The sequence below is a fragment of the Aspergillus brunneoviolaceus genome (genome assembly GCF_003184695.1).
Source record: "Aspergillus brunneoviolaceus CBS 621.78 unplaced genomic scaffold BO95scaffold_40, whole genome shotgun sequence".
In the NCBI taxonomy this organism is placed as follows: domain Eukaryota; kingdom Fungi; phylum Ascomycota; class Eurotiomycetes; order Eurotiales; family Aspergillaceae; genus Aspergillus; species Aspergillus brunneoviolaceus.
Genome location: NW_020290770.1, coordinates 172,329 through 199,199, shown reverse-complemented (window position 1 = coordinate 199,199; position 26,871 = coordinate 172,329). Strand labels below are relative to the sequence as shown.

General features: G+C 52.9%; 11 protein-coding genes across 11 annotated transcripts; 6 read left to right on the top strand and 5 right to left on the bottom strand.

Annotated features, from left to right (window-relative positions):
• Nucleotides 1–26: 26 nt before the first annotated feature.
• On the top strand, nucleotides 27–1,412 carry BO95DRAFT_498546 (uncharacterized protein; the record flags this gene model as incomplete). Its single annotated transcript, XM_025590926.1, has 1 exon — nucleotides 27–1,412. Exon 1 carries the CDS (start codon nucleotides 246–248, stop codon nucleotides 1,410–1,412), a length of 1,167 nt encoding a protein of 388 aa, XP_025441461.1. The 5' UTR covers nucleotides 27–245.
• Nucleotides 1,413–3,655: 2,243 nt separating this feature from the next.
• On the top strand, nucleotides 3,656–5,086 carry dprB (the record flags this gene model as incomplete). Its single annotated transcript, XM_025584349.1, has 2 exons — nucleotides 3,656–3,800; nucleotides 3,859–5,086. 2 exons carry the CDS (start codon nucleotides 3,656–3,658, stop codon nucleotides 4,794–4,796), a joined length of 1,083 nt encoding a protein of 360 aa, XP_025441460.1. The 3' UTR covers nucleotides 4,797–5,086.
• Nucleotides 5,087–6,241: 1,155 nt separating this feature from the next.
• BO95DRAFT_464489 (FHA domain protein) lies at nucleotides 6,242–8,940 on the bottom strand (the record flags this gene model as incomplete). Its single annotated transcript, XM_025589064.1, has 4 exons — nucleotides 6,242–6,281; nucleotides 7,035–7,618; nucleotides 7,671–7,767; nucleotides 7,826–8,940. 4 exons carry the CDS (start codon nucleotides 8,938–8,940, stop codon nucleotides 6,242–6,244), a joined length of 1,836 nt encoding a protein of 611 aa, XP_025441459.1.
• Nucleotides 8,941–9,825: 885 nt separating this feature from the next.
• Nucleotides 9,826–10,605, bottom strand: BO95DRAFT_443654 (uncharacterized protein). The gene has a single exon (XM_025586703.1). The coding sequence runs from the start codon at nucleotides 10,433–10,435 to the stop codon at nucleotides 10,229–10,231; it is 207 nt and encodes a 68-aa protein (XP_025441458.1). The 5' UTR covers nucleotides 10,436–10,605; the 3' UTR covers nucleotides 9,826–10,228.
• Nucleotides 10,606–12,372: 1,767 nt separating this feature from the next.
• Nucleotides 12,373–14,406, top strand: vac8 (protein anchor VAC8; the record flags this gene model as incomplete). The annotated part of the gene is made up of 6 exons (XM_025582672.1): nucleotides 12,373–12,546; nucleotides 12,612–12,738; nucleotides 12,803–12,916; nucleotides 12,964–13,209; nucleotides 13,264–14,013; nucleotides 14,075–14,406. The coding sequence occupies 6 exons, from the start codon at nucleotides 12,373–12,375 to the stop codon at nucleotides 14,404–14,406; spliced, it is 1,743 nt and encodes a 580-aa protein (XP_025441457.1).
• Nucleotides 14,407–14,961: 555 nt separating this feature from the next.
• On the top strand, nucleotides 14,962–15,989 carry BO95DRAFT_162686 (exosome non-catalytic core subunit CSL4). Its single transcript, XM_025580740.1, has one exon. It carries the CDS (start codon nucleotides 15,045–15,047, stop codon nucleotides 15,816–15,818), a length of 774 nt encoding a protein of 257 aa, XP_025441456.1. The 5' UTR covers nucleotides 14,962–15,044; the 3' UTR covers nucleotides 15,819–15,989.
• Nucleotides 15,990–16,834: 845 nt separating this feature from the next.
• On the bottom strand, nucleotides 16,835–20,832 carry BO95DRAFT_443650 (GTPase RIA1). The gene is made up of 6 exons (XM_025586702.1): nucleotides 20,567–20,832; nucleotides 20,423–20,443; nucleotides 19,449–20,344; nucleotides 17,863–19,395; nucleotides 17,424–17,752; nucleotides 16,835–17,332 (listed from the first exon to the last, which is right to left on the bottom strand). The coding sequence occupies exons 1-6, from the start codon at nucleotides 20,627–20,629 to the stop codon at nucleotides 16,953–16,955; spliced, it is 3,222 nt and encodes a 1,073-aa protein (XP_025441455.1). The 5' UTR covers nucleotides 20,630–20,832; the 3' UTR covers nucleotides 16,835–16,952.
• A 170-nt stretch (nucleotides 20,833–21,002) lies between these two features.
• BO95DRAFT_443648 (DUF4604 domain-containing protein) lies at nucleotides 21,003–21,942 on the bottom strand. Its single transcript, XM_025586701.1, has 2 exons — nucleotides 21,597–21,942; nucleotides 21,003–21,548 (listed from the first exon to the last, which is right to left on the bottom strand). The coding sequence occupies exons 1-2, from the start codon at nucleotides 21,625–21,627 to the stop codon at nucleotides 21,073–21,075; spliced, it is 507 nt and encodes a 168-aa protein (XP_025441454.1). The 5' UTR covers nucleotides 21,628–21,942; the 3' UTR covers nucleotides 21,003–21,072.
• A 130-nt stretch (nucleotides 21,943–22,072) lies between these two features.
• BO95DRAFT_443647 (pre-mRNA-processing factor 19 family protein) lies at nucleotides 22,073–23,996 on the top strand. The gene is made up of 5 exons (XM_025586700.1): nucleotides 22,073–22,126; nucleotides 22,187–22,231; nucleotides 22,293–22,725; nucleotides 22,786–23,249; nucleotides 23,314–23,996. Exons 1-5 carry the CDS (start codon nucleotides 22,114–22,116, stop codon nucleotides 23,775–23,777), a joined length of 1,419 nt encoding a protein of 472 aa, XP_025441453.1. The 5' UTR covers nucleotides 22,073–22,113; the 3' UTR covers nucleotides 23,778–23,996.
• A 183-nt stretch (nucleotides 23,997–24,179) lies between these two features.
• On the top strand, nucleotides 24,180–25,940 carry BO95DRAFT_443646 (putative RING finger domain protein). Its single transcript, XM_025586699.1, has 3 exons — nucleotides 24,180–24,561; nucleotides 24,691–25,428; nucleotides 25,486–25,940. Exons 1-3 carry the CDS (start codon nucleotides 24,514–24,516, stop codon nucleotides 25,627–25,629), a joined length of 930 nt encoding a protein of 309 aa, XP_025441452.1. The 5' UTR covers nucleotides 24,180–24,513; the 3' UTR covers nucleotides 25,630–25,940.
• BO95DRAFT_443645 (mitochondrial 54S ribosomal protein mL43) lies at nucleotides 25,887–26,797 on the bottom strand. The gene is made up of 3 exons (XM_025586698.1): nucleotides 26,684–26,797; nucleotides 26,533–26,615; nucleotides 25,887–26,446 (listed from the first exon to the last, which is right to left on the bottom strand). The coding sequence occupies exons 1-3, from the start codon at nucleotides 26,720–26,722 to the stop codon at nucleotides 26,155–26,157; spliced, it is 414 nt and encodes a 137-aa protein (XP_025441451.1). The 5' UTR covers nucleotides 26,723–26,797; the 3' UTR covers nucleotides 25,887–26,154.
• Between the last annotated feature and the right edge of the window lie 74 nt (nucleotides 26,798–26,871).

Here is a 26,871-nt window from a genome sequence, read left to right as displayed (position 1 = left end):
AGATAACAAAACAACAACCCACCGCACATCAACTCCACAGTCTTTCTTCACTATCAGTCAACCTCCGCCAAAGTAGGGACAGAATAAAGGCATCAAAGCGTGCAACGCTTCTTTATCCCAGAAACTTAGTAGCAATGTGGATCTCGGAATTTATCTCAATCTATGGCCTCTACATGGCAAGATCGGACTGACCGATTGTACTACTACTACTATCTCTCTATCGTGTTGAAACCTCAACGTTCAAGATGTCCTCCATCTACGGCACTTACAAAGGATGGTATCTCCCAGGATTCGAATCGGACGAGTCACTGGAGCACAAAAAGATCGAGCAGCAGATGGACGAGACGGAGACATCTACCTCAAACGAAGAAGCCTGCGCATTCAGGTACACCGGGCAGACGGTAAACAAAGCGTTCGTTGGGAAGGTGACGCAGCTTCTGGTGGGCAATGGAATCCCCAACTTTCTCTTTGGTGACATGATGTTCCGTTTCTTTGGATGTGAGACTGACGTGCTCAGCATCAATCTCTCGATTCCAGATGAGCTCATGGACGAGGCGGCCCGAGTCTTGCGCCAGGCAGGCTTTTACGACGGTCCCGTCGAGCCCTTCGAAGTCGAGGAAGCCCAGTGTGTCCAGGAGTTCCAGACTCGCCAGGACCAGCAGCCTTTCCTGGCCTGGGGGTGCCGATATCTTGATGACCACGAGTACCACCGAAGCTTTGGAGCTTGGTGGCTGCCTACGCATGTGTTCCATCTCAATCAAACGCCGGGCAAGCTAGGTCACGTTGATCTCAGCCTCTTCACACACTCGCACTACTTCTGGGACCTACCGGCTCCTACACTGGCTCCCGATGAGGATGCCCAAAGCTCCTACGTTCTGTCCAAGGACCGCCGTCTTCCAGAACCGGTCTGCTTTGGGCCCGGTCGCCATGCGGTCAAGATGATTTTACCTGCGTGCCTAGTTGAGGCTCTGATCCTCCTCGCCTACCGAGATATACATGTACCGTCGCAGATAACGTTCAGCGACTGGCACGACGACCTTTTCGTGATCTTCAAGATGGTCAGCGGATGGGAATGGCCCGAGGACGACCCTACCTTCGATGGTTACAGCCAGTTCACCAAAGCCGATCCCCATGGGTGGCAGTTTTCCTTGGACGGCCAGCGCCTCCGCATGCGAAGCAAGGTGACGGGTTTGGATCCGAGATGGCTCCGACTGGCAGCCTTTCAGCCACTGTTTCAGAAATACTTCGAAGATCTGTTCGAGACCGTGCACCTACCCCGCGAATCCTACCTACGCACGCCGTCACCTGAAAATACACTGAGCGAAGAAGAACAAAGAAAGGAATTTGCAGAATGGGACAAATTGATCGAGAACGAAGAGGAACTCGCAGAATGGGAGAAGCGGATTCAGTAGGATCAGCCCGCCGTTGACGAGGCATACGAGGCATGTGACAAAATGCCCGATGTAGATTGGGAAGAAGCAGGAGAGAGGGCTTCCGAAGCAGAGGACAGCGCCTATCAGATCCGGTGCCTGAGGACTGGCAGGGTCATGGTGGGGCCTGATGTACTGGAATCTCGCGACGGCAAGGTCATGGACGATTTCGCTCGGCGTCTGGCAGAGGCGTGGCTCTTGCCCGAGAGCCCTTTCGATGCATTCAATCCCAAGATCAAGCGCCTCGAACCTGATGTGCCAACCACCTGGACTTTGCGGGACGAATTTCGGTAAACAGTCCCCCGGTCTACCGTTGTTCATTGTTCGTGGGCAGTGTTCCACTTTTCTTAACGTATAACTCGTGATCTGAAATCAATAACATTTGTACTAAGTGATAACAGTTTTTCTTTGCTTTCTTGGTTTTTCATTTTTGCGCTTTCATCTAAACGGTCAGTCGGAACCTGGATTACTCAATCAACATCGTGCATGATGAATGGATGGAAATGACAAGCCGAAATCATCACAGATAATAGTAGAACTTGAATTAAGACACAACTCCCACTTCGCTGAGATAGGCTCCGAACTGACAATCCCCCGATCCTTGAAGTATCCTCACCCCACCCCCACCCCCTTCTCATTAGCCACCATTTCCGGGGTTCAGTCAACCTCGAGCTACTGATAAAGGACAGATCAAATATGTTCAAAGAAGCAAGGGGGCGACGATTTCCCAAGTAACGGCTATTATGACGGACGCTCCAACCTCCTCAATGCATGTCCAATTTCGCCTTCAGCTCTTTTCCGCCCTCGTGGCCTCTCCAGCTCAGAAGATCTTGAAATTTACCGAGACACGAATGAATAGTGTCTTCTCAACCAGGACAATGAAGCTTCTGATTGGGCTTCCTGCCAGAAGTCCCAGTTGAGGTGATCGGTCAAAGTGAGAAGTAACACATGGTTCGATCAATTGCCGTCCAGTCCGTCTTTGGACCACCATGATGAGATCTCGTCACTTTCCTGAGTGGTTTGATGATCTTGCATCATGCTGCCAACGAGGGAAACTGGCTGTCGTTGGGTCAGGGCAATCAGTGATGTAGGCAGGCAAGGTGATGACTATGGATGCCTGCAGGACATGAATTCATGATCGACAAGTGTATTGTACATACTCGTTATGTAGTCAAGGGATAACTTATAATTAGAATTGCTTGTGGTTTGATGAAGATCTTCAGGATGACCTATGGTTCCGTGGTGAGGGCTCGGAGAGTGGCCGTTGAGGGAGGGTCGGACGGACTGGGAATGACTAAGCCTTCCTCTAGGCTGGATGGAGCTGAGCCAGAGACGCCTTGCCTGATTTAGATTTCCAGATGAAGCTTGTACGGATCGGGGAAGGGGCAATGGAGCGGCTTCCCGCAGCACCAGCCAATCAGTGTGTGCCCCCCGCAAATGCCAGACCTCTCACACCAATCACCAGACTCACTCAATACGCCGCCGACATCAAGGGCCGGCTGGGCTGAAGTCATGATCGGCAATGCGCAACCGGCTTTTTGATGGCCAGCCCAGCCTTACTACTAGTACTAGTACTAATTATACTCATACTACGTAGTGAGAATTGACCTTTTGGTCCCTTACTATGCTGAAGCTGCCAGGTGCTGTCTCCTACGCACCCTACCTACTCATAGTTTAAGCTGTTCCTGCCCCACACGCAATTGCTCCAGATTCCCAGACGTATGGTGCCCAGACCAGATACTCCATCTTGACTGGACAGACGGATACCCCCTCCCCCCTTTCCCGCGGCGGGTCGAGGCTTGCCTGAAGTGTTGAATTTCGGACGGGATGATAGACATGCAAAACTGCCTGGCGTCGACCAGAAACTGCCGATCTAGGGCTGACCATCGATTAGCACATTACGACGTCATGTCCTCGCCGGCCTCTGGTGAATTCACAAGTCAAACAAACAGTTGTACCAAGGCTCAATTCGTAAAGGTGGTGCGTGGTATTCACCAGCCTTAGTAACTAACTACGTAGCCTTACGTCATATGTCCTGTCCACCTCGTTTCTCCCCCCAGGCAACAAGGTATATAAGCCTCCCAAATTCAGCTTCAATCCATCTCCAGGACATCTCCAACTATCCAACTATCACAACAAACACTACAACCAAAGCAACATCCAACAAACACCAACCACATTCCTCTACATCACTTCTCTACATCTATCAACTGAAATCATCCATCATGTCGAACATCATCCACAAGGTCAAGGACGTGGTCACCGGTCACCACCACGAGAATAAGACCGAGAACACTTCCTCCGACAACCACGGTCCTCACAACTCCAAGATGGCCAACAAGTTGGACCCTCGCGTCGACAGTGATGCTGGTAAGTAGACAGCGAAGCCTTACGGAGAAAGAGTTCGTGCTAACGTGCCATTCTCAAGACAACCGTGCTCGCCACGAGGCCATGGGCGGTGCCCAGGGCCCTCACGAGTCCAACATGGCCAACAAGGCTGACCCTCGCGTCGACTCTGACCGTGACCACCGCGCTCACCCCACTTCCACTACCACCGGAGCCGGCTACGGTGGCAGCACCACTGCTGGTGGCTACAGCGGCAGCACCAACGCTGGTCCTCACAGCTCCAACATGGCTAACAAGGCCGACCCCCGTGTTGACTCTGACCGCGACAACCGTGCTCGCCACGAAGCCCTCGGCGGCGCTCAGGGCCCTCACTCGTCCAGCATGGCCAACAAGATGGACCCTCGCGTCGACTCGGACCGTGACAACCGTGCCACTCACCACTCTACCACCTCTACTGGCGCTGGCTACGGCGGCAGCACCAACGCTGGTCCCCACAGCTCCAACATGATGAACAAGGCCGACCCTCGCGTTGATTCTGACCGCGACAACCGTGCTCGCCACGAAGCCCTCGGCGGCGCCCAGGGCCCCCACTCGTCCAGCATGGCCAACAAGATGGACCCCCGCGTCGACTCGGACCGTGACAACCGTGCTGCTCACCACTACTCCACCACCTCGACCGGCGTTGCTTACGGCGGAGCCCCCACCGGTCCCGGCGCCTACGGGTCTTCCACCGGTGCCGCAGGCTACGGTGCCGGCCCGACCACCTCCACCACCACCACCGGCTTCGGCGGCGGCAGCACCAACGCCGGCCCTCACAGCTCCAACATGATGAACAAGGCCGACCCTCGCATCGACTCCGACCTCGACAACCGCGCCCGTCACCAGGGTATGGCCAGCAGCAGCTACAACACTGGAGCCACCGCCGGCCCCCACCGCTCTGACATGGCCAACAAGATGGATCCCCGCGTGGACTCCGACTTGGACAACCGTGGCACCCTTGGTACTCAGCGTGGGTTCTAAGTTGATCCAGCAAGAGAGACACTTAGAGAGATGCAAAGACATAAAGAAGAGGAGATGTTGGGGAAAAGTTGAAGAAATCGCTTTATCTCTCGATCCCTTCATTTGTGTTCTCACCTAATGATGATGTTATGACCCGTTGATATGCCTGCCTACGTGCGCTTGCTTTTGTGACCCCTTGTCGCTCTTGTTTGATACCAAGCAAGTTTAATGATGCCCCCCCTGTTTCTCTTTCCTTACCATGTACTTTACCAAGATTGATATGCTATCAACTGAATGAAATATCCAAGATTAAAAAAAATAAAGGTTTTGTTTCGTTCGTAGTAGTTTCTTCGACGGAGTTCAAAGCAAGTGGCTCTGAATCATCTCCGAATAAGCCCGAACCCACACCCTTGGTAAATAAGGTACTCGTCGCTGCGGCGCCCCTCCACCGCAGGTGGAGGTTCGCCTTCACCTAACGAATAATCCCACCTCAAGAATAACGAAAAACACATACTAATCCTACTTTTTTAATCACGTATGGCTTTGTTAATATAAAGAATTAGGCTTTTAAGATTGAAATATTACATCTTTTATCTCTGGAATTATATATCTATCTTTTCTTTTTCTTAAAATATTGTATATTAAGAGAAATAGTCAAAACGATGCCTGAAATCTCAGGCATTTTAAGTTTTCTAATTATTATAGAAGATATAGTTAGAAAGTGTCTGTTATTTTTAAGATTAATCTCTTATATATTATTACTTCTATCTCTTCCTAAAATAGTAAAGCCTAATTCTTTAACTTAACAAAGTTATACGTGATTGAAAAAGTAGGATTAGTATGTGTTTTTCGTTATTCTTGAGGTGGGATTATTCGTGAGGTGGAGGCGACCAACCCCTGATAAGGGGTGGGTTAACGATAGCGACGAGTAGACATTACTAGGTAGGTACCGGACGCCACGCCCGCTTCCCCCTCCCCGTCTTCTCGCCCATCCCAAATTCCAAGATTCCAGGATACTGGATGTGGTATGTATGCATGACTTCATCCCCCTCAAACCCTAGTCGTATTCAATATGGCATGAAATACAGGTTGAAATCAGGTAGGTGGGGTGTAAGATTCACGCTACGGCTTATGCTTAACCTTCCCTTCCCCCTCCTACTCGTATTATTCCTTGCTGCGTGGCATTGCTCCTGTCGCGAGCAGAGTGGAGGTCAGTAATCCCGATCGTGTTGTCTGGACTGATGCTTCCTTTTTAATAGTGAAGGGTGGAGGGGGTGGGGTGGAGGGGAACTGAGCGCGGGGATGCACAGACCAAAGGTCACACACACTTATCAATACTCAATGTCTCCCTCCGTAAGCAGGTCCTATAGAATAGACGCCAAGATCGAACCAAGACAGAATGTCAAGTTACACGGGAACTTGGGGAATGAAGTACTGTACTGTGCTGTGCTGTGGATGGCTAGGATTCAGGACTCGGTGGGTGGTGTGGCATTTTGCGGGTAAGACCTGCGGTTCGGTTAGGCCATCAGGCGGCTGGCGCCCTTCGCTTGCATATATCTTTAGATCGGGACTGGGTGGGCCATGGGTAGATGCATCATGCGCGTCAGAGAGATTATCTCGCTCCTCTGCAGACAAACGGGTGAAACTGGTTCTTTGTTGGGGTGAGTGAGACATGTTACGCAGACTTTATGCGGCCTACCAACACACCTTATTTCAACGATGAGTGGAAGATGAATTCAATATGCAGGCGTTTCAACTACCGGACGAGTATGTATGTACACTTTCACCATAAACACCCACACAAATTAGAGGAATTAGAGGGACAACAAATGATCCGGCTCCGGGTAATCCTTCTGAATGCACGTGGTCTTCGAGACTTGGAGCGAAGCAAGATGGCTCGATCATCGGCCGTTCCAGAGGATACCGTTCTCAAGGTCGGATTGGAAGAGTAAAAGAAAGGGTTGCTTCAGAATGGGTATAAGTCATATCAACGGGGTGGACCGCAATGCTCGATGCTTAGGCTGAAAAGAAGAGAAAAACATGATGGACGATGATGATGAGAACGACGAGGATGACAGTGGCTTGAACGGAAATGCAAACGGAAAATGAAAGAGCGCGACAGTTGCGATAATGGCCGTGATCACAACAAATGCAAATTTCGCTAGAGCAAAGGGTTCGCTCAATGCAGAACAAATCCCCCGAAATGCAGCGTGGCGGAACCTAGGTTAGGGCATTGCAGCCCGGCCGTCGAGGGCCAACGGGCCCGAATCATTCAACGGCGTCAGAGGGTTCTCGTCCGACGACTCAGAGCGCACGGGCGTTTCAGCACGCAATTGAGCCGGGCGAGTTTGAGCGGACGAGGGCGACTGGGTCAACGACTGCCAGCCGGGAACTTCATTGTTGGCATTGGACGGGACAGAATCAGGATTCGATGTAGGCGCCGGCGGCTGGGAGGAATTATCATCCGACGCATCTAAATCTTGAAGCCGCATATTCTCAATATTGGCGGCCAGTCCTGCCTCGACGGGGAGTCGAGTCTCGGGGTGACGCTCATCACCAGAAGTCCGCGAGGGTTGTGTGATAGCGTTGGGGTCCTGTTGAGGGGTATGTGTCTCCGACCGAGCGGGTTCCAGGGCTTCGGGCTTATCTTCCGCAGAAGCGGATTTCGATTCTTCTTGCTCCTCAAAGTCGTTGGTATCGTCTACCTCCGCACTTAAATCGGTGTAGGCACGGCAGTTGGGGCATTGGAACATGGGATAGTCGGGTGTATGGATCAGGCGACTGACACATTTGTAGTGCCAGACGTGGGCACACGCGGCCATGAAGAGGCACTGGTAAGGGCGCTTCAAACCTTGTTAGCGATGGCAATTCCAGATGAAGACGTTGATAACCTACTAGAACAGATCCCAGGCAGATGGAGCATTCTCGACATCCGGAGTAATCCGCGGTGTCCCCCTTTCCAAGATTCTTGATAAGATTCTCGGTGTTTTTGCTATTTCTCCGTCAGCTTCATTCAGATCACATCGGTCACTCTAAGCATCTTCACATACTTGAATTCATTGGGCTGCTGCTGCCAAGACCGATTGCATTCGATCCGTATGCGGACACAGCGAAAGATCATTTCCTCGCCACCGCGGAAGTCAATCCCTAACTGCACAATATCCCCATCCTTGATGGTATAAAGTCGGGAGGCGATGTTCGGCTGGCTCAGTCGCATGTGGTTGAGAAAGGTGCCTGACGAACTTCCGACATCCTTGACATGCCACTGTCCGTTCAGATACATGAATTCGCAGTGTTTGCGACTCACGACCTTTGACTTGAACCCGACAGGGGCATCGGAAGGCTCTGTGGGGTTGGCCACGGGCGTGCCATCCCGCTCCGAGTATCGCCCAACACGAATAACACAACTATCGGATGGTAATGTGCGAGAGATTGGGATGAAAGGCAATGAAGGGCGGCTGCTGGCGTGCGAGTCTTGGTGGGGAAAGAAACGGATGGTGGCTTTTTGTTTCGGTCGCGGGGACGAAGTACACGGGCTTTCGGACACGACTGGATCGGGACTCTCAAGGGCGCCAGGCTGGATGTTCCCTGCGCTCGACACCTCCCCGTTAGGCCTCGCCTCGACGGCCTGTGATGAACCTCGGGGTCGCGCCATGATTTCCTGGGTCTGGTTCCCAGTGGCAGTGGCCGTCTCGTTGCGAAGAGGGGAGTTGGACGATTCTGTCGGGGATGGCTGGGAGCGCAAGTCAAGTTCGAGGCCACGGTAGCTGGGGGAAAAAACCGAGCTATAGCGGGCGAACGTGGACTGATGTTCACTTTCGGGACATGGGGCCCGGGTGGTTGTCCCCACTGTCGAGGTCAAAGAATCGGGTCCGGTGGAGGCGGCTGAAAACCAAGAAACTCGACTACCGAGAGTATGACGACGCGAAACCCGCTGGCTGTTGGTGGACGAGGAGGAAGAGGAGGCGACACTGGGTTGCTGTTGTTGTTGTTGTTGTGGTTGTTGAGGAGGAGGGGAAGAAAAATGAAGTTGAGTGTAGGCACGCAGTTGACTAAGGCGACGGAGAGGACGTGAACGAGAGTCGGAGGAGGGAAGAGGAGAGGGAGAGGAGGGGAGGAGGTTGGAGGAGGGAGAGGCGGAGGCGGAAACGGAAACAGAAGACATTGGAGGGGGGGTGGTGGTTTTAGTAACAAAAGGTGGTGGTCACGGATTTCTTGTTGGTCGGGCTGGGCTGCACTGGGTCCGGCGGGAGGACTGACAAGATAGTAATAATCATTCAATCATTTAATCAATCACCAGTCCGAAAGAAGAGAAAAGAGTATGTGTGCGTGTGTGCGTGTGTGTGTATGCAGTATATATATGTTTGTTCCAGAAAACAAAGCGAACAACAACAGCAACAACAAAGCACAGTTATCAATGGCAATGAACAAGAGATCCTCCCGATCGATCCCTGGACGATGGATGGAGCGGCCAAAACTGGATCTCGTGCGATCAGCGCGACAGCCCTAAATTGGGATCTTCTGCGCCAGTCAGTGGTTCCGATCGGTTCGGTGAATGAATGCGCTTCTCAAAGATGATATCTATGCTCCAATGCGACACGCGGAAGAGCGCAAGGAAAGGGAGGGGAAGGAGGAGAAAGAGACAGGGAGAGAGAGAAAGAGCGCGCGCGCGAGCGAGAGAGAAGGAGAGAAAAGAAAGTCAGGAGAGCGAGAACAGACAAGGAGAAGAACAAGAACAGGACCAGAACCGGGGAATAATGAATGATTGATTAAATGATTGAATGAAATTGGAATGCCGGAAAGAAATGGCCACCATGCGAGTCAAATGGTAAGATCGACTGCCAGTGGGGCGAGTGGAATGCAGACTATGGACTATGGGCTAATGTGTACGGGCGCAGAGAGGTGAGAGGTGAGAGGCAGGGAAAGGAAGACGACGAAGATGAAATAGATTCATCGCACCATTGTGATGAGTTTCAACCCCTCTCTTCATCCCGTCCTAGAAGATCCATGGAACTTAGTACCTACTTCGTACACTGACTGCTCTGGGTTCGCTGTTCTTCACGAACTCCAACCCAAGAACTACTCGCTGCTACTCGAGTAAGTTGACTACTTCTTACCTCACTCCTTAAGTTCAAAGGACCATCCAAAGGACCATCTGTTCGGAGGATTTCCCCTTGGACGCGTCAATGGATACCTTAGTTCCTGCACACCCAGCAAAGATCCACCGATTGAATCCTCAAACATTGCCCAACGGAGTATTTCCATGGGCTCCATATCTTTGGGTGAGAACCACTGAATCCGAAAGAAAGTCTTGGCCTTTACCGCCACAGCTCGCTTCATTCCTACCAGGCACGGATGCGGCAAGCCACGCAGGGAGAAGCTACGAGTTATCAGTGGAGGTGGTGAGGTGATGGACGTCTGATTACAGCAGTGGCCCAGAATCTCAGGCTGGATTAGCTTTGCGGGGGAGGAACTGAGCGCAAGCTACCTGCCTCTGCTTGTTCGCCTCTCGGTCCGGTCATGGGCGCGGCCCTCCATGTGATGCAGCCATCGGCCGGGATCGTCTCACGTGGAAGCGCAGCACACGCCTGTCCATTGGCGATCATCGAGGGTCGCGCGGGGGGTGGACTGGCATCCCTCTGGCTGGTGCTGGGAGACATCCTTAGTGGGGTTGATTACCGTGGAGGGTGGACAGAACATCAACTAGATGGAAACGACAAACCGGGGTGGCTTGGTCGGTTGATCACCTCGACAGCTGCGTCCCGTCTATCTCGTTGAGACCATTTAATAGTTCAGACCTTTTTTAGGCATGAAAATAAACAATGCAATGCGAGACATATATGAGTGCGTGCCCCGCTGGTATGAGAGCAAGCGTCTCGGCTGCAACCACCCGAGCAATATATATATATATGTGATGATGGGGGCACCAGCTGGGTCATCCACCATCTGTCTGGTGATTGATCATGTTGCAACCCTTCGGGTGAACTCAGGTTGCTGTATAGAACTTCACCGTCTGAACATCGTGCGAAATAGGTTTCACCGCAACTCGGACTAGTCGAGCTGGTCGACCGCGAAGAATGTCAACCCAAGACCAGTGGCGCAATTGGCCCTGGGTAGTAGTGATCATGGAGTGAACCGTTAGCTTCCGAGGTGGAACCGGGGCAAAGCTGTCCCCATGATAGCGAGGGAATCGGTGAAGGACGAGGAGGGTTCGATTGGTTCGCTTGAAGGAAGAGGACGTTTTCGCCGCTTATAGAATTGGTAGAGACTTTGACTATCACTTAGTGAACCATAAGAGCCATAATAAGGGTGGTTTTGAATTGAGTTGCGATTCAAAGATCAACCCAGCAAGAAGCGGTGGGAGAAGGAAGGAAGACAGAAAGAAGAGATGACGAGATGACGATGACGGAGAGAGGGAAAGATAAACAATAGTCAGACCCTGCTATAACAGAGTCACAACGTAGTACGTAATTCGGTCTCCGTAGAAGTTGGGGAACCTGGAACTTGAAATCGTCTGGTCAATTGGATGGACATATTCATGGATAGTGCAGTATCATTGCAGTTGCAGGTGGTTAACCGTTCCTGAGAAGGAAGCCTTAGAGGTGAGGAATCTAGTTATTTATTGAGTACTGAGTAATATCTGTAGACTGATTGTAAAGATCTCCGACCGGTGGAGCTTTCTCAGACTGGCAGATGATGTGAGTGCGCACTGCGTACTCTTGCCTGCTTACTGTAATTGCCTGCTTGCTTTGCTTTGCTTGGCTTCCTACCAACCTCCACTATCGTAATGTAATTAACTACACAGTACTCCGTACCTTAGCTAGTCCACGGTTAACTTACCTACTGCTACAACTGCTGCTGCTGCAGCAGCAGCAGCAGCAGCTCCTCAGTGACTGACTTACCCGCTACTGCGAGCTGCCGTCTCTTTCTCTTCTCCAGTTCTTCTTCTTCCTCCTCCTCCTCCTCTCTTTCCCTTCCCCATTCCCCAAGCTCTCTCTCTCTCTCCCCCTCTCCAACTCCCTTCTCCCCCCTCCCCATTTCTCTTCCTCTTCTCTTCGATCATTGAATCCGATCTTCTCCCCTCACCATCCTCTTGTCCGATCGGGCCACTTTTCCATGTCCGTATAAAAGCGACCGCTGGACTAGTAGGGAACATAGGGACTGGGACAAAGAAACTTGGACACTTCTGCTCTCTCATCAACCTTCCCATCCGCCGCTTTCTCTATCTAAAAGTGGTGCTCACTAACCGAACTTGACCATCCATCCTGCCGCCTCGCAATCTCCCAGCCGCTAGTATCAGCAGAGCCTCCCCCCCCGGCCCCTTCTTTGTTGTTCTATCGCCCATTCGATCTTTCCTCCTTCATCCTATCGATCCCCGATCGTTAATCTCTATTGCGAGCTATTCTTGTCCATACAAGTATACCGCCTTGTTCGTGCTTGATGCAATAAGGAAAGCAACAAGGAGGCAAGAATACCCAGACGAGTGGCTCTCCCTCAGTCTACGATCGTACTTAGGCGTCCTATCGCCATTTGTCGTCCTTGAAGTCATTGCTTGCGGGGCCTCTTCCTGGTCCTGCGGGCTTCTACAACTAAAGACATGAGTGGAATTACGAGCGCTTGTTTGTCCTGCTTATCGACAGTGGACCGTTGGTGCCATATCTCGGCATGCCTCGGTCCGATCGGTGGTCGCTCTAGGGATGGGATTTATGAATCCACTTTGGCAGACAATGAACGCGAAGCAGTCTCTGACTTACTGCAGTTTCTCGATGCGGTAAGCTCCGTCCTCTCTCACGCCGTCAACTTCTCTCTGGGGGATCACTCACACATGTACGGCAGCAACAACGTCAAGAGATCGATTTCTTCAATGGCGAGCCTCTTCGAGCTTTGAGCACTTTGGTGTATTCCGACAATGTAGAACTTCAGCGAAGTGCAAGTTTGACCTTTGCTGAGGTCACAGAGCGAGGTACGTACGAGGCGCAGAGAATTGATTACGGCAAGGAGCTGACGGCTGAGTTACCCGATCATAGATGTACGCGAAGTCGATCGGGACACTCTCGAGCCTATCCTTTTCTTACTGCAGAGCTCCGACATCGAAGTGCAACGGGCGGCCAGTGCAGCACTGGGAAACTTGGCTGTGAACGGTAGGCCCTTCCCTTCCTCAACAATCGCGGTTGCTGATTCGGTCCAGCGGAGAACAAGGTCTCGATCGTCGCGTTGGGAGGTCTGGCTCCTTTAATACGGCAGATGATGTCCCCTAATGTCGAGGTCCAATGTAATGCGGTTGGTTGTATCACGAACCTGGCTACCCATGAGGATAACAAGGCCAAAATCGCCCGCTCCGGCGCATTGGGCCCATTGATCCGGCTGGCGAAATCGAAGGACATGCGAGTACAGCGTAATGCGACTGGCGCGCTGCTGAATATGACACACTCGGGTCAGACACCTCACTACAATAGCGACAGCCCAACCTCGCTAACAGAATGTGCAGATGACAACCGACAACAACTCGTCAACGCAGGCGCCATTCCTGTTCTGGTCCAATTGCTATCCTCCTCCGATGTTGATGTACAATATTACTGCACTACTGCCTTGAGCAATATCGCCGTCGACTCGTCGAACCGCAAGCGACTAGCGCAGACTGAGTCTCGATTGGTCCAGTCGCTTGTGCATCTCATGGATTCCTCGACACCAAAGGTCCAATGCCAAGCTGCTCTGGCATTGCGCAACCTGGCTTCTGATGAAAAATATCAGCTTGAGATTGTGCGCGCGAAGGGACTTTCGCCGCTTTTACGACTCTTGCAGTCCTCTTACCTGCCCCTGATCCTCTCCGCCGTCGCATGCATTCGCAACATCTCCATACACCCCCTCAACGAATCTCCCATCATCGACGCGGGTTTTCTCAAACCTCTGGTCGATCTGCTCGGCTCGACCGACAATGAGGAGATACAATGTCATGCCATCTCGACGCTGCGGAATTTGGCGGCAAGCTCTGACCGTAACAAGGAGCTCGTCCTTCAGGCTGGAGCGGTTCAAAAGTGCAAGGACTTGGTTCTTCGTGTACCTCTTAGCGTACAATCTGAGATGACGGCTGCGATCGCTGTGCTGGCCCTCAGCGACGAATTGAAGCCTCATCTTCTGAACCTTGGTGTCTTTGACGTTTTGATCCCTCTCACCGAGTCGGAGAGCATTGAGGTGCAAGGAAACAGTGCCGCAGCCCTGGGCAATCTCTCATCCAAAGGTATGTGAGCCGCTAGCCTACGGGCCTCATAATACGGATTATGTAGACTAACGTGCGATAGTGGGAGATTATTCGATTTTCGTGCGCGACTGGGCGGATCCTAACGGTGGCATTCACGGCTACCTGAGCCGGTTTCTGGCAAGCGGCGACCCGACATTCCAGCACATCGCTATCTGGACTTTGCTACAACTTCTCGAATCTGATGACCAGAGATTGATTGGGTATATTGCCAAATCGGATGATATTGTTCAGATGGTCAAGTCGATCTCTGATAAGAACATCGAATCTGACGAAGAAGATGCAGATGAGGGTGAAGGCGAGGTCATTGCGCTGGCACGGCGATGCCTCGAGTTCCTGGGGAGTGGTCACAAGCAGACCCTTGTAGAAGGCTAATTTGATTTCGTCTTTTCGAGCGCTGACGACGGTTTTCGAAGCTCACTACTTCTGTCTTCTTCTTTCTACCTGATAATCATTCGATTCTTCCCCGTGTCTTCTGTCTTACCTACTATACCTTGAGTGTCCCTGTTATGTGGATGTTTTGCTACAATGACCTATATCTGTCACAGGTGTTAAGCGAGCATATGATTCGGTGTCACTTATCTATTATTTTATCATGTCAGCGAGCATTAGGTGTGAGTGATGAAACTGATTTGCTTTTGTTGGGAAATGTGACCTGCAGTTGCTCCTGGGTCACATACGAGTCATCTGCGACTAACGCTGTATTTACTATGTATCTAAGAGCAGATCTCGATCGTATTATTTATCCATAGTTGATTTGATTAGCTTTTTATCATTAACGACATTGGAGCGATGATGTCATGTGTGAAAGCGAATGCTCGTATCTTCCCGTGTTTGTTCTGTATGTCCATCCATAGCTGAGCGGGGAAAGAGTTTCTCCCGTCCGGAGCTCCGCCAAACTGAAAAAAGTAGTCAAGCTCTGCGGCGGTTCATCATTCCACTCCTGCCGAACAACAGACAGCCTCCCCTTCTATCATTCATTCTTCGGCTGCATCAGTTGCTTCTCGGCCCGAATGGCGAGCACATTACCAACTTTGGCCATCCCAGGTCAGCGCCTGGCCCCTGTGAGCTCTTACGCCGCGGGCCCCGGAACTCATGTGCAGAATGCGAACATCTACGCCTCAATCGCCGGTCCCGTTCTCGTCAACCCCGCCAGCTCCAAAACCGCCAAGTCCACCCTGAGCGTCTCTCGCAGCCCCCTCCGCAAAGCTGCTCCTGCTGCCTCTCCGTCCGCACCAAAGTCCACCGCTCCCGGCCCCTCCAAACCACGGTACAACACCCTCCCCGCCGTCGACTCGATTGTGCTCGCGCGCGTGACGCGCGTACAGAAGCGACAGGCCACGGTCTCCATCCTCGTCGTGCTCGACGAGTCAGCCAGCAACAATAAGTCGGGACCGCAGCCCACCACCACGACGACAACCCCCACCGGCGGTTCTTCGGACAACGACAACATCGAAGCGATCCTCTCCTCCGCCGCCAACCCGGAGAACCACAGCAACTCGGATGAGCTGCGGTTCCAGGCGCTCATCCGCAAGGAGGACGTCCGGGCCGTCGAGAAGGACCGCGTGGTCATGGACGAGATGTTCCGCGTGGGCGACATCGTGCGCGGCACTGTGATTTCCCTGGGCGACCAGAGCTTCTATTACCTCACGACGGCGCGCAACGACCTCGGGGTGGTGATGGCGCGCAGCGAGGCGGGCAATATGATGTTCCCTGTTAGTTGGAAGGAGATGCGGGATCCTGTCACGGGAGCTGCGGAGCTGAGGAAGGTTGCGCGGCCTTTTTGAGGCTCCTGCGTGATTGTTTGACGATGATTATGATTACGATAATGATGAAATCGATGGAGTGGTGGATGGCTGGATGGGGTGGGACTGCGACAAAGGGACGCTCGGCTTGGCTGAGTCTTGAGCTTTCTGGGTGCAGGTGCACCAAGCCCGTCTGTCTGTGCGCATTCCATCTTGTCTTGTCTTGTCTTGCCTTCCGGAATGGTCCCATGAATGATTTCGCCTCAAACCATACCAACTCCTCTTCCCGAGAGGTCGGCTACCGGCTACAGTACAGCAGTTTGCTGGTCTTAGTTGGGGGTGGAAGCTCCTGGAACTTGGGGATGCCTCTTGTTTCGCGTGAGCATGGCTGGGGGCTGGTTGTGGGACTTGGATGGGAAACTTTGTTCGAGAAGGAAGTCTCTAGTCGCAGGCACAATCACTCTATCCCTGCTGGCATGCGGACCCCCGGTGTTCGGACCTGCACAACGTGCTCCAGGCTGCGGTTTGCGCCGTCTCAAGCTTGCTACATAACAATGGTACTGTTGAGACTGGTGTCGCAGGAACTTGGAATGTTGGCACTCTCGAGTGGCGGGTAGGATAGGCAAGAATTCACGCGACTGTACATATGGCAGTGCACCTTGCACCAAGCGACTCCGCTCAGGGCAAGTCAAAACATGGTGGAATCGAGGCTTCTTGCATTAGGATTGAATCTAGAATAGAGTATATCTGAATCAACCGAAGTGTTAGCCACTTTTCCTGTTTGCGGAAATAGGTACTATTCGTATATCATTAATTCGATATTCTGATGTTTGGTGATTTGACACTAAAGTTGATGATGGTTTCAGCACACAATTCTGCTTCACTGGATTACTGAGTGGAATAGAACTATCTGCCACTCGAACTTGAGAGATCAAAGCACTGACCGATGACGTGCACATACCATCAATAGCATGCAAGACCTCCTAGGGTAGCGTAGTACGCTCCCATCTTTATATTCCAAGCTTCTGTTGGCATGATTACACCAACCACCGAGCGACCCGATCGTATCATACTATTTGAACAACAACAACAACACAAAGCACCAACCCTTGAAGACGATTTCATTTCTAAAACCTATACACAGCTCCCACTCACGCCCCCAAAAGATCTAAAGATCTACTTCTTCAAAGTCTTCTGCTTCTCGGCATCAATCAACTTTCGGCCCTGCACGACCAAGCCCTTCCGCCGGCGCACGGCATCCATGTACCGCTTAGCGACGTTCTCGCGGTCGGCCAACTCGCCCAGATCCTCGAGCTCCTCCTCGGTGGCGGGCACCCAGAAGGGGTCCTCGTCGAGGGCCTCGTAGCCCGCGAAGATCAGCTGCGGCTGGGCGGCGCCCGACGTGCGCTTGCGGATCTCGTCGGCGAACCCGAACGACTCGGCCACGGGGAGAAGGGCCAGGATCGTGAAGAACGGGGTGCCTTCCTTCATCGTCTCGGAGAGGATGCGGCCCCGGCGGCGGGTGATGACGCCGTAGACGCGGCCTAGGACTTCGGCTATTCCGGGGGGGTTAGCTTTGTGTTTGAGAGATTTTGGGGGTGGGGTAAGACGGTTTTTTTTTGTGAAGGGGAGGGGGGGATAACATACTCGACGCTTGAATCTCACAACTATACATGGCAAGCATGATGCGGGGACTCCAATCTAGGAATCCCTGCGAGATACTCTCGCGAACCAGGCGGATGGCCTCACCCGTCAGCCGGCCTAGATCGAGGTCTTCGCCGTTGGTGGAGGTCGCGGAGAGTTCTTCTAGGAATACGGCGACGCCTTGCATGGGTTCCTGGCAGAGGGGCCCTTGGCCCGTCGCCAGCTGGAAGGCGTACGCGATCTTGTCGTTGAAGTCGCGGACGATCAGGGCCTCGCGGCTGTTGGTGGTGTCTGCGGTGACGGTGGGTTGCTGTTTGGGGTCGTCGAGGAGGCTTTCGGGGGGGGGGCTGAATGTTAGTTATGTGTGCTTGATTATGAGGATTGAGGGGGTGGGGGCTGGTGGAAGAAAAGGGCGCTGCTGGCTGCTGCTGGCTGGACTTACAATTTCTCGCAGGTGTTCACGGTGGTAGCATCCACCAGGATGTTAGGGCCGACTCGTCGGGGCCCAAAGGCCGTGATCCGGTCGACCACGTTCTTCCACAGCTCTTTGTCCTCTTTGACCTCTTCGTCGAAGATCTTGTTGAGCTCGGCGCGGAATTCCTGCAGCGACAGGAGAGTCGCCTCGCGGGCTTCCTCGGTGGTGGCTTCGCTGGCTTCCACGGGCTGGCTGCTCTCCACCGTACCTTCGGTGTCGGTGCCGCCGGATTTGTTCTCCGCAGCAGTTCGTTTCTGGGTTTGCAGTCGCTTGATGGTCCCCACGTGCTTGGAAAAGAACTCCGTGACAGCCGATGGCAGGGGCACCACACGCAGTCGCATGGTCAGTTGCTTCGAGGGCGACACGGCCAGGATGCCGCCGCGGCCGAGCTCGGGGTTCTTAAGTGCGGCCATCTCCGGGGCGCTGATGATCGTCTCGCGGTAGGGCACGATGGTCTGACCGGTTTGGATGTCACATTTGGCGAAACGCTCGCGCAGGTCCTTCAAGCAACGTTCTAAGTGCAGTTCACCAGCTGTCAGGATCACATGCTCACCGCTGTCGAGGACCTCGTATTGCGCGCAAGGGTCACTTTGTTCGAGGAGCCGTAGGCCGGTGACCATCTTACTCAAGTCGGCCGGGTTCACAGGCTCCAGGGCAACGCGGACGATGGGAGGAGTGTTCAACGAAACACCCGCCAAGTTGATGCTACCCTCAAGTTGCGAGCAGAGCGTCCCCGTCTTCAAGACGTGGCCAGCAAGACCTCCAATACCAAAAACAACACCCGCAGGCACGGACTGGAGAGGCTCCAAGCTTCGTCCCATTAGCAGGTACAGATCGGTGACTGTAACCTTCTGGGGTTCGGGGCTGGCATGCGGGTTCTCCGGGTTGAACTTGGGAGCGATCACATACACGGAGTCTCCCACGGAGAGCGTACCCGAGTAGAGACGTGCGAACCCAATCAAATGTTCGGGGTCCTCTTTCTCCTCGGGCTCAGCTGGCGCATCGTCAAGATAGGTCCGTTCGAGGGCGGACGTCACGCGAGAGAAATCGTCTTGCTGCTGACCGCCAGCTTCCGCCTGCATTTTGGCGATCTCCTCTCTCTTCTTGCGGGCTATCTCCCGCGCTTCATCCGCGGACATGGTGGTACCAGAGCGCTTCTTGCTCGAGGAGAGCTCACTCTCCGGGATGGCGACCATCTTACTGACGTAGGCCACAACTGGCTCGTTCGGCTCCGTCTTGAAGCTGATCATGGCGTCCTTCACCTTCTGGTCAACGAAGTCTGCTCCCGGGGAGTCGGCAATCAAGGCCGGTAGACGGGTTGCTTGAGCCGCGGGCGGACTAGGAAGGTATTCAATGACAGAGACCAGGACAGCGGTCGAAAGAGGCAGCCACATCGAGAACAAGGTGGTCATGATGTTCTTAGGGTCGCGGGAGCGTAGGATGTAAGGAGGAATGTTGATGTTCAGAGATTTGGTGATCTTTTCCAACAAGGCTGGATCGCTGTTGACGGTCAGTAAACGAACAAGGGACCGTGAACAGGTAACTTCTCTTACCCCCGCCCTGAACCTCCGCCAGTCGTCGCTTCGTATGCTGCCCAGATACTGTCCAGCACAAGCTGAACGAACATCGGCTTGAGAGCGCGGCCCTTCAGGTGCTTCTGCCCAAGGACTCGCTTGGTCTTGGGATCCAGATAATAGTCTCCCCAGAGGACCTTCTCCAGAATCTCACGCTTGATTCCGAGCTTCTTCTCGTAGATCACAGCGAACTGTCGAACTGTAAAGGCCCAGCCATCGACTGCACTGCAGAAGATGACGTTGTTCTTCTCTGGTGCAAAGTACAGATCCTCGTCGTCCTTCTCCTCATACTCAGTCGTTTGCTCGTCGTCGTGATCTTGTTTCTTGTTGAGGCGCTCTTCCATGCGCTCCCGCCACTGCAGGTCCTCTTCCATGCGCTCACCCTGGTAGAAACTTCCGATCACCGCATTGACCTGCTCCAGCAGCTTGCTCATGTGCAAGTAGGCCTCACCAGGGCTCATCTTCAACTCCGTCACCAGTCGGTCGATCTTGTTGATCACCAGAATGGGCTTCAGTTGCTCCACCCAGGCTTGACGCAGCACGGTGACCGTCTGACTGCAGACGCCCTCGACAGCGTCGACCAGAACGACGGCACCGTCGCATAGGCGCGAGGCAGTCGACACTTCGCTGCTGAAATCGATGTGCCCCGGAGAATCGATCAGGTTGATCAGATACTCCTTGGGCTCGGGGGCGGCGTCGGGCGCGGGACGGCGCATCATGGAGAAGAACAGAGAGATGGCCGACGACTCCATGGTGATACCCCGGAGCTGCTCATCTGGACGGGAGTCCAGGTAGCGGATCTTGCCCGCCAGCTTGGGAGAGATAATACCATTGGTGGCAATCAGACTATCCGTCAAGGATGTTTTACCATGATCCTGTATGATATCAACTTGTAAGTCTCGAGGTCCCTTGCGCCCACAGGATCAGATTTTTTTCTTGAGGCTGCTACCTACAACGTGAGCGAGAATGCAGATCTGAATGTAAACATTAGCGTTGTTCTGGCTGTGTTGCGACAAAGAAACATGAGTGCGCGAGGAAGTCCGACGTCATGTCATGCAAAGTGGGATGATGGAGGGGTAAGTTGAGACTCAACTTACATTCCGGATATCATTGGGCTTCCGTTGTAGACGAACGAGGTCATCTACATTGACAACAGGCATCTTGAAGACGGATTGGTGCTGTCACACAGCTCCCACGGTTTCAAGAGTGAGGTTCGATTGAATGAACGGATGGGTTGGTTTTTTGGTTCCGCCGTTCGCTGCGGAATTTGAGGGGAAAAAATTGTTCTCAGGATTTTGGCCCTGCGTCAGAGTCCTGACTCTCTTCTTTCCACCCCGCGAACTGGAGTCAGGTATACTAGAGTAAACTGACAGAAAATATTGTGCTTGAGATGTCTTAATAGAAGGATGAATAGGAAGTTGGTGGATTCCACGCACTTCCTGATTATTAATTGCTGCGGTTTGACAGTAACTACAACTACGGGACCGCCACTGCACATATCAAATATGCCAGCAAGCTGTCTATTCATACAGCGCAATAGAGCATTTGATCTGAGATCTAGGGTATCATCTGTTGGGCTATGTTCATGAGTCAAAATCTGTCATCATGACTCATCGTCAAACGAAAGCTTGATCTTCTTCTTCTGTTTCGCTTTTCGCACGCCCGACGAGTCTTTCTTTTTGGTATCTTCACTCTCTGCGGCTGGGGCGTCTTCACCGATAACCTTGGCTTGTTTTCTTTTGCGTGGCCCGCCAATTTCGGCGATGTTCTGCTTGGAGGCCGATGTCTCAGCCCCAGTGTCTGATCTACTACCCTCCCCGGGCTGGCCTGCGGACTTATTTTCGTCCTTATGATCCTTGTCGGATTGATCATCATCCTCGGAGGGTTTGTCTCCTCGCACAAGAGCTTCATATTCCTCTTTGGAGATGATGTCGTTGCTCTCTTCGTCCACGTAGGTAGGTCCATCGTCGTCGTGTTCCTCGCGCGGCTTCCGTGGCCGGGCAACGGGTCTCTCAAGGCGACCCGAATTGTCCCCGTACTGATTTCTAAGTCTCTGTAGAAAAGCTGGCTCCTTGGCCTCTGCGACATGTTACTCTGAGTCCCGGATGCTGCTGGGGTCGAACGTACCGTAGGCGAGGTCTTTTGACTTGAAGGACATGATTGTGACCAGCCAGGAATGCAGTCTGTTAGCTATGCACGAGTGAGTGTAGTGAGTTTATCCATATGTACAGATATGAGGTTTGGAGTTGTTATCGAAGCAGCTCAGGACGCGGCCACAATAGCGCTTCACAGCAAAGGTGTGGGGAACCTCTTAAGTTCTAGTGTCGCGTCCACTGCTGTGACGTAGAAAGCCACGCTGTCACTCCGTAATCTGGTGAAATTTGACTTCAATGCTGTGTGGAATTCTTGTCAAACGAATTGTGATCAAGAGCCAAGGTAGCCAGAAGGCAATACTTTGTTTTCCAAAGCTCCATCGGTCGAAAAGGAGGAGCTCGAATGGTAAGGTTGAACCGCCAAGCAATCGTCAGCGATCAGGCTTGCGGTGCGGCTAATCCAGATCGGGCGAGGTCGAAAAGTCCACAGGAGCCCGCAAGCTGCACCTTCAACCAACAACCTCCTCATCAATCATCACATTCACATAAACATGCTGTGCGCAAGTGAGTCTATGGATCTTACGCGTCTGTGTAGCTTCGATGCTGACCAAAAATTGCCAATAGTCTCAGGAGAGGCACCACAAGTGCCCGTCGTCTCGCCCAAGAGCGGTACGTTGCACCCTCTCGCGTGCGCATCAATGCGACCTACTCGTATCTGACGTCTCAGCAGGCAGTGTGTTCGAGAAGCGACTCATCGAGGCGTACATTGCGGAGAACGGCAAGGACCCCGTCAATGGGGAGGAGCTTGCCGCAGACGAACTCATCGAAGTCAAGTCCCAGCGCGTTGTCCGGCCTAGACCCCCCACCCTCACCTCGATCCCCTCATTGCTCAGCGTCTTCCAAGAGGAGTGGGATGCCCTGGCTCTTGAGACCTACACGCTACGACAGACTCTGGCACAGACCCGGCAGGAATTGAGCGCGGCGCTCTACCAGCACGATGCCGCCGTTCGGGTGATTGCTCGGTTGACGAAAGAAAGGGACGAAGCCCGCGATGCACTATCTAAGGTTACTGTCAGTGCCAAGGGCGCTGGCGAGGCTATGCAGGTGGATTCGACTGGTCTGCCCGAAGCCGTCCTCGCTCGCGTGGAAAGTACACAGGCTGCGTAAGTCTTCCGTGCCATGACCAACTGGCAGGAGCCCGCTGCTGACTCACTTGCAAACAGGCTCTCCAAGACCCGTCGCAAGCGTCCCATCCCCGAGGGCTGGGCTACGAGTGAAGCGATCTCCGCCTTCAAGCCTACCCAAACCTCCGAGACTCTCCAGCCCGGCGCAAAGACGTTGTCTGTCAACTCGTCCGGTGAATTGGCTATCGTCGGCGGCGCAGACGGTACCGCCAGTGTGTACTCCGTATCCCAGAAACAGGTGGTTCAAGCCCTGCCAGCGAGTGGACCCATCACTAGTGCTGCATGGGCTGGTGAGAAGGCTATCATTGCTTCCTCTACGGGCTCTGTCAAAGTCTTTGAGAATGGAACCGAGATTGCGAACTTCAGCTCTCACGCTGGAGCCGCCACGGCTGTGGCTGTACATGCCACTGGCGACATCGTTGCTTCCGTTGGCGCCGACAAGAGCTACGTGCTGTATGACTTGACGACGAACTCTGTTATCACCCAGATCTTTAGCGATGCTTGTAAGCAGCCCTTTGGGAGTCCCTTACTGGGTGGAATCCGACTAACGCTCGATGTTTGATCTAGCCCTCCTTTCCATTCACTTCCACCCTGATGGCCACCTCCTTGCTGCCGGTGGTCAGGATGGCCAAATCAAGATTTTCGATGTCAAGACCGGTGCTGCCGCCGCGAGCTTCGCCATGCCCGCCCCTGTGAAGGGTCTCTTCTTCTCTGAGAACGGTACTTTCTTGGCTGCCGTGGCTGAGAACTCCACCACTGTGTCCATTTGGGATCTTCGCAACGGTCAGGAGATCAAGGTGATTGAGACAGGCAGCCAGGTTGATTCCATCAACTGGGACTACACCGGACAATTCTTGCTCACGGCCGGACCCAGCGGGTTGACGGTGAACCAGTACTCCAAGGCGGCCAAATCGTGGTCGGAGTCCCTGCGGAGCGCCGTACCCGCGGTGGCAGCGGTCTGGGGTTCTGCTGCTCAGAGCATTGTGGCGCTGAACACTGAGGGAGGTGTGACTCAGCTTACCGCACAGTAATTCTGTTTGATACCTGGTGAATTTGGATCCAAAATCAACAATGATTATTCTGTAATTCTAGCTGGCTGTGGTTTCATTTGATTATTTGTGAATGGCGTCTCTGCTTGGACTCTTTTTTTTTCGTGTTTTGCTTTTCCATCCCACGAGCCAGACCATGAACCGGATCATTTAATTCCAATGAACCAGAATAAACAGAACAAAATGAATGTTGGTGGTGCCTGATCACATATAGAAACAAAACCGAGTTGTCACCCAATTTTGGCCAGTTGTTGTTGGAGCGGGCAAAATCCCGGCTGAGAAAAGGTCATTGGCGCATTGGCAGCGTCACCGGTTACTTACAGTCAGTGTACTCCGTAACGTCACTACTGTACATAACTTAACTATTCAGCCCTTGATTAATCTGATTAATCACCACCACAGTTCAACCGGAGGAAAAGAAACCCAAGGGAGCCGATATGCCGGGACCCAGCCAAAAGCCGAAAAACTAAAGGACTACCATTGATATGGACCTCTAACCGCTCTCAGTCCTTCACCTCCACTGCCTACTAAGCAACCATTAACTATGGCCTCCACCGTCTACCGCCGGCAATGAGGCCTAAACTCCGCCTCGGCCTTTCTTTGATAACAACCTCCCACTCTTCTCTCTCCACTTCTCTCTCATCTCTCTCTCCCCCTTTCCTCACTTCCCCTCGCTTGGGGCTTCATCTGCTGTTTCATTTTCACTCGGATGCCCATCATGAGTGACGATTCAGGTGTTCAATTTGTGACTTCTAGGCCAAGGAAGGTTGGTAGTCTCCTTCTCTCCCCGCTAGTCCGCCCATTTTGCCGCATGCCCTCAATCTTTCCCCTCAGGCGGGGTACACCCATTTCGGCCTCGTTGAGTTATCTATAACTTAATTGACCTTTTATGCAGCGACCGCATCATGAAATAGCAAGAGCTACACCCCCACAATTTTCCGGCGGCGAGTCATCATCGTCCAGGACGCTTCCTCCGCCCTCGCCACCACGACGGCGGTATCCCGGAGATGGCTTTGACTTTCGTCGGCCCATCGCATCGGCGACCCCCAACGCAGAAGAAGTCATCGACTTGACCCTGGACTCAGATCCTCCTCAGCCCAACGCAACTCACGATGTTCGGAATAACCACCAAGATCACTCCACACAAAACTCACAATCGAGGGTCCCGGTAGTGGTGGATCTGGAAGAAGAATATGAAGACTTGACGCAAGATGAACCTCCCAGCAGCCCGGAGGTACAGTTTATTGGTGCTACCGCTCGGCCTTCACGACCTCCTCCGTCCTCGACGATTCCAGAATGGGCACCACAGTTATTAAGGATCTTCAACATGTCACAGGGCAGGTTCCCCGCACGACATCGAGTCTTGCGGCCACCAGATGTGGACGTATCATATATCGGAGAGCATCCAGCGGGCGCTATTGACCTGACGTTTAATTTCGACATGCGAAGACCTGACGTGAGAAGACCTGAAAGACCCCCGGCGAGCGCCTACAAGCCGCCGAGCCCTCCACCGGATGGATTCACAAGGACCCTTGAAGAGGATGACGTTGTGGTATGCCCCAACTGCGACGGGGAGCTGGGCGTTGGCGATGAGATTAGGCAGCAAATATGGGTAGCAAAGCAATGTGGACATGTACGTACCCTTCCTCGTTCCCTTCGACCATTGCAAGGCCACTACTAACGTGCACAGGTATACTGTGGCCGTTGTGCCCACCACCGCTCCAAGGCCAAATCAAAAAAGTCGTCCTCCACAAAACCATTCTCTGTATGTCAGGTGCCAGACTGTGGCAAACCAGTCAGCTCACACAAAGCCATGCTTCAAATCTACCTCTGACCCATGGCCCATCTTGCTGCATTTTTGAGGATTTGGGAGTCATGAGAACAGGTTTGCATTTGGTTGCATGTCGCTGGCGTTTAACTGCGGGGCTTCTTTCACATTCTCATAACATATGACCACGATGCATCAGGATACCCCATTTTCTTCTCATTTCTAATGTTCATCCCTCCCTTCCGCTTTTTAGTCGAAGGGTTGCACCATGTTTCTTGTCGATATCGGTCTTAAAGCATTCTGGTCCGGATACGATATGCATTGGCCTTGCATATACATGTGGATAATGATATTGTTCCAATATACTTAGATGACGCTTTTCCAAGATAGCACATACCCGTAGGAACAATTTCAAAAGCAATTTGTACATATGATACATATCCGGTTGCAAGACAGAACCACGTTGGAGGTTCTCCCGCGGGAGAAGGGAATGCCGAAGCATGAAAACAAGCTAGCCCATAACGAATAAACCAAACAAAAAGAGTTTCCAAATTGTAACACCACTGCAGTAACCAGATACCCAATTCCCACTTACACCGACTTGAGGCCACCGTGGAAAGGGTCCCAGATACCTCTCACGCTCTCGTTAAGACTCGTGATGGGCTTCTTGGTGCGCTTCGTCTTCTCGCCGCTGGCCGCCTTCAGCAGATTCGCCTTGTTGAAGATCTGCTCGGGCTCGAGGTTGCGGACACAGATCGCCTTCTCTCGGCCGTTGATGTAGTGTCCCTTGATGACGGGGTGCTTGTGTGGCCGGGGCGATACTCGGATCTCGATCTGGGGGTTGGCTTTGGCGAAAGAGGGGAGGTGGTGCTTGAGGAAGGAACTGTATAGAGTTGGAACCGTCAGTATATGCTTCCAGATTATGCTTCTCAAGCCTCTTCAGACTGGCTACTTGGGGAAGAGACATACACCATGCCGCGAGAGCTACCAGCCCAGTCGCAGTAGTGGAAGTCCAACTGCTTGCATTGTAGGATAAAGGCTCCGACACCGTTCTGAACAAGCGCGTTAGTCCAATTCTTCAGGATACTTCAAGGGTCTAGAGGCAAGAAACAGAGCATACTCTGGCGGTCGTCACCGTCCGGATCCCTTGGACAGGCATGGCGCTGTATATTGTCTCTGTTGTCTGGTTTGGCCGGTCGAACGACTTTCCACACTGCAATCTCCAGAACCCGTGACACCCTGGTCGGGGACTTTTCAGCGGCGCGGCGCACCCGAGACTCCCCGCCCATCATTGGCCATGGCGGTAAA